Here is a 5393-nt window from a genome sequence, read left to right on the forward strand (position 1 = left end):
AAAAATTGTATGAAAGAATTGACAAAATAATATTTTTGGGAACCAATGGGCTGAAACACAAATGAAAATGGCATTCAAAATTCAAAAAAATAAAAGGTTTTGTTACGTGATTAATGTATTACAAAACGACAATTCTTATTTTGGGGGATTTGATTAAACAACCTTTTGCTTAATTACCGCTCATTAAATAATTAACTGCATTTAATAAGCTACTTATATATCATATCATAATGTATCTAATATATCATATATGAAATTTTCACTAATTTTGTAAAATGTTGGGAGAGAAGGTAATTATATATGAAACACTTGTGTTTTAAGTAGTTTATACGTATGCTAAATTGGATAACTTTTTATGTTTACGGTTAGAATATTTTCTCCCAAAGATATCTTTAAGTTCCTACCATTGTTGTTACCGTTTTAATAGGAATAAAACTTCCCTTATATTGACTTTTCATAGATTTAAAATTCTTCGCAATATATTTAAGGAGTTTGTTTAGCAATAAAACTTATTATAATAGTCAATATTTAATATTATTAATCTAATAAAAATTTAAAAAAAAAAAAGAAGTAAAAAGACGAATTTATCTATTGCATAGTATTTTAATAATGGGCAAAAAGTTTAAATCACTTCTCCAATAACTTTGCACTTTTAATATATTATAGATTATAGATAGATTATAGATTAACCCCATTATATATGATGTGAATATAAGTGGTTTTATATTCAACGCCATTTCCAATCATATCTATAATATATTAAAAGTGTGAAAACCTTTAGAAAAGTGATTTGAACTTTTTGTCCTTCGTTAAAAGACTTCATAATACACAAAATCATCTTTTCAATGTTTGATTAAATTATTATTTAATTATTTTAATAATATTAACTATAATATTGAATCCTAAAATATATATGAAAAGAAAAAAATCAAGAGTCCTAAAATCAAGAATCATGGGATGGCCAAAGATTCAGCTCAGTTCCTGAGATGAGGCTAAACTACATATTTAATTATAGCTATATTGACAATGAGAATGAGTCATATTTTACATATTCCCTCTACAATAGTAGTACAATCACATCAAGATTGGAGATGGGTGTCTTGGGACAAATTATGCAACAAACATGGCTTGATGGTAGCATTGATTGGAATCTATTCTGGGCTCAACCAAGAAAACAGTGTGATGTTTATGCTAAATGCGGGGCATTTGGAGTTTGCGATGAAGCTAATGCAACCTGCAATTGTTTGAGTGGTTACAAGCCAAGATCAGATAGAGAATGGATTTCAAATGATTATTCTAGTGGTTGTGTAAGAGAAAGAAATCTGCAGTGTGATGCAGTTACTGATGACAAAGATAGTTTATGGATAAATTCAATTATGACATTACCTGCTTCTCAAGATACTAATATTACAGTTGGGGAAGCCTCCCAGTGTAGATCTGCACGTTTCAACAACTGCTCTTGCACTGCTTATACTTATGATGGCTCCCGAACCTGTTCCATCTGGACAGGGGATCTGTTCAATCTGCAACAACTCGGCAACAATGAAACAGAAAGGACTATATTTGTCAAACGTGGCTCAGAAGGTTGAATGCATAGTATAACATAACTTGATTCGTTATGGTACTATGTTATTGATAGAATTCCTTATTAACATTAGCACTTAGCAACAATGATTCTCCTTTTCCTTTTCCTGTGTTGAAGAGTTAGTGGAGCGCAGTTATAATTAAGATAGAACTAATTCTTAAAAAGTATTAATGACAGGTTCTGAGGTTCACTGAATATTTGCGTCAAAGTCTTTCAACATAGATGCAAATATATCTGACATGGTTTTGGCTTTCTAATTTCAGCTCAAAATAAAGCTAAGAAAGTGATGATGCAAAAAGCAATCGTGTCATCCATAATAGCTTTCATGGTTCTACTCATAGGCAGCTTTAGCTACATTTACTATAGAAGAAAAACGGCAAAAAGAGCAGGTATTTGCTGAATGAATCCAACTCTGGAAGATATTTTCTTTCATACCATTTTGGACGTAATTCCAAAGGTCATTCTCAACCCAATTGAGGTAATGGAATCTTCTTTTTCCATTCTCCTCCCCTTTATTTCAGATAGAAGCAAAGGTAATCAAGGGGCACATATATCTCACTGGCACAAAGTTGAAGGAGAAGCAAAAGTATTGATGAATGAAAACAGCGATGAAGCTATTGACGTTCCATACTTTCCCTTGGAGACCATTTTAGCAGCTACAAACAACTTCTCAAATGCAAATAAGCTCGGACAAGGAGGATTTGGTCCTGTTTACAAGGTTAAAACTTCATTCCTACATCTCTATGTACTGGAATGGCCGCATTCACCTATAGTAATGAGACAAAATAATTTGGCAGGGTACCTTTCCAGGTGAAAAAGAAATTGCAGTAAAAACATTATCTAGTCATTCAGGACAAGGCATAGATGAATTTAAGAATGAAGTGACTCTAATTGCAAAGCTTCAACATCGAAATCTGGTGAGGCTATTGGGCTATTGCATCAACGCAATGGAACACATATTACTTTATGAATATATGCCAAATAAAAGTTTAGATATATTCATATTTGGTGAGTTAGCCTTATTAAGTTTTTTATCCTCAAAGTGATATGTTTCTTATAATGATTTAATTTTATCGACATATCAAACTTTCTCATGGTAACGATGCAAGATGGAACACTTTGTCAATTATTGGATTGGAACAAACGTTATGATATCATATTGGGCATTGCACGGGGTCTTGCTTATCTTCACCACGATTCACGACTAAGGATTATTCATAGAGATTTTAAAACCAGTAACATTTTATTGGATGAGGAGATGAACCCGAAAATTTCAGATTTTGGCTTGGCAAGGATTGTTGAAGGAAAAATAACAGAAGCAAATACAAAGAAAATAATGGGGACCTAGTGAGTATAATATCCTTTCCTGTCATTATTATTTTATGGAAGGAGCTTCGGATAAAATCTTTATACTCAATGTTTTGTGTCCCTGGTGAAATCTAGCGGCTACATGTCTCCTGAATATGCATTAGATGGATCGTTTTCCATCAAATCAGATGTATTCAGTTTTGGAGTAGTCGTACTTGAGACGATCAGTGGAAGAAGGAATACAGGATTTTATCAGTCAGAAAACGCCCTAAACTTGTTGGGCTATGTAAGTGAAGAAACTTCCCATGACTTAATATCATATCTTCTTCATAGATTTGATTCTCTAATCGAAAACTTATCACAGGCATGGAAATTGTGGACAGAAGAAGAGGAGATACAATTAATAGAGAAGTCATTACTTGAATCGTGCAACAGAAGCGAAGTAATAAAGTGCATAAACGTTGCTCTCCTATGTGTACAAGAGGATCCAAATGATCGTCCTAACATGTCAGATGTCATTTTAATGCTGGGAGGGGAAGGTATTAGTCTTCCGCAACCTAGTAGACCAGCTTTTGTAATAAGGAAGCACACTACTAGCACATCATCTTCTTCAAGTAAGCAATACATCGTCTCCAACAATCAGGTGACAATTACAGTTGAAGAAGGACGCTAGCAGGAATGGTGAAGCCATTTAATTTCCATGGAAAACTCTACGCTGTATCAACTAGGTTAATGTTCTCTTCTCAATAATAGTAAGGCCAAAAAGTGCAGATGTTGGGAAAACTTTCAAGTGCTTTTACTCGACATATATATTTTTGTTTTACAATGCAATAGACCTTAGCAATAAAATGCAGGATCAGTAACTAGATTAATGTAGTTTCCTTCATTTGTCTACAATACTTTAAATTCTTAGTAGCACTGTAATTTTTCACAACGAGATCATGGACACAAACAAGAGCACACAGTGCTTACATTTAAATACATCTACTTTTGCCTATTCTTCTCTCTCTCTCTCTATCTCTCTCTCTTTGAAGTGATGAGACTCGTTCCGAAGAAAAACATAATAATAAAGTAACAAAGTAAAGAAAGGCTCTCACTTTTATAGTTAAAATAGATTCTTAGATTTTACATCTGAATGCAATAACATAATGTTCATTTTCGTAAGTAATGAAATCCAACAGGCTTGTACTCGAGCACTTAGAGTTGAAGAAGCTGAGAGTAGGATCAGACCAACTGGTCGAACTATCACTCGTTCAACCATTCGAGAAGGTGACAACAACCTAGAATTAATTTTCAAAAATGCTTCCAACAACCTAGAGTTCATTTTCGATACTGCTTGTTATAGTTATTCCTATTCATTTCATCCAATTCATTTTCAACCACGAGGTATATAATTCCACAACCCAAAAGATAATGTGATTTACCCAAACTAAGACCCTTTCCATAGAATTTTGAATAGGGTAAATCCTTACCATCGGTACATACAATTAATCTGGAATGACACCTTAAACTCAGAGCTAAATAATATAGCATAGGGGTATATATTTGCTTGAAGGTGCATTGCTTTGCATGAGCCTTCAGAGTATGCAAAAGTTGTCCTTTATCGTCCCATCAGTTCAGAAAATGATAGCCTTTTTCAAATTCTTGAACAGAAGATATTAATCATCTGATGGATGAAGACGGGTGGAATTTTCAGAAGTTGATAGATGTATTTCCTTATGATATAGCCTAGCATATACAAGAGAATATACTTTATCAGTAAGGAGGCTTCACCATGGGATATTCCATGGTGGATGCCAACATCTGCAGGTAAATTTACTGTGAAAACACTTGCTAAGACTCCATTGATGGAGCTAAGAAAAGGAGAAAGGATCAAAATTATAACTGCTTCAAAACTTGTGTTACAATCTCATTGTTGTGCCTTATATAGGCAACAAAATATCTAATAACTACCTTTCTTCTAGAACACTCTATTGACAGCTCATTGCCACTCACTAATCAGTGTCTAACAACCTCTAACAACTTATACAGCCGACTCAGCAACATGCTACTAAATAGTTGAATACCTACTCCTATCAGTATTACACATCAGTGGAACAGGTAGTCGTGTATGTTCCAAAACACTCCCCCTCAAGCTGTAGGGTGCAGAACATTCAACACACCAAGCTTGCTAAGTAAGTGGGCATGTTGAGCAAGACTTAGGCCCTTGGTAAGCAGATCAGAAAGTTGATCAGTAGAGTGAACATGTAAAGCCTTAATCAATCCATCTTTGATTTTGTCCCTAATGAAATGACAGTCAATCTCAATATGTTTGGTTCTCTCATGGAACACAGGGTTGTTGGCCAGATAAATGGCTGAATTACTGTCACTATAGACTGAAATAGGGAGGCTGATAGGGACCTTAAGTTCCTGGAACAATCCAACTAGCCAAGTGAGTTCTGCAACTGCTGAAGCCATGCTTTTGTACTCAGCTTCAGCAGAACTCCTGGAAACAGTGTGT

The 5393-nt window shown here is 34.3% G+C and overlaps 1 protein-coding gene across 1 annotated transcript; it reads left to right on the forward strand.

Moving 5' to 3' along the window:
• The first annotated feature begins 956 nt into the window (after nt 1-956).
• Nucleotides 957-3890, forward strand: LOC107877678 (G-type lectin S-receptor-like serine/threonine-protein kinase At4g03230). The gene is made up of 7 exons (XM_047415161.1): nt 957-1584; nt 1849-1974; nt 2107-2303; nt 2383-2593; nt 2695-2932; nt 3029-3179; nt 3258-3890. The coding sequence occupies exons 1-7, from the start codon at nt 987-989 to the stop codon at nt 3564-3566; spliced, it is 1830 nt and encodes a 609-aa protein (XP_047271117.1). The 5' UTR covers nt 957-986; the 3' UTR covers nt 3567-3890.
• Nucleotides 3891-5393: the final 1503 nt, after the last annotated feature.

Source organism: Capsicum annuum, chromosome 7 (genome assembly GCF_002878395.1).
Source record: "Capsicum annuum cultivar UCD-10X-F1 chromosome 7, UCD10Xv1.1, whole genome shotgun sequence".
In the NCBI taxonomy this organism is placed as follows: domain Eukaryota; kingdom Viridiplantae; phylum Streptophyta; class Magnoliopsida; order Solanales; family Solanaceae; genus Capsicum; species Capsicum annuum.

What these genes read in the sequence shown, in the direction of transcription:
- LOC107877678 (XM_047415161.1), top strand. Translation starts at nt 987, where the DNA reads ATGAGGCTAAACTACATATTTAATTATAGCTATATTGACAATGAGAAT. An exon ending in GATTTGGTCCTGTTTACAAG is followed by an intron (nt 2,304 to 2,382) that starts GTTAAAACTTCA and finishes ATAATTTGGCAG; the next exon opens with GGTACCTTTCCAGGTGAAAA. An exon ending in CCCTAAACTTGTTGGGCTAT is followed by an intron (nt 3,180 to 3,257) that starts GTAAGTGAAGAA and finishes AACTTATCACAG; the next exon opens with GCATGGAAATTGTGGACAGA.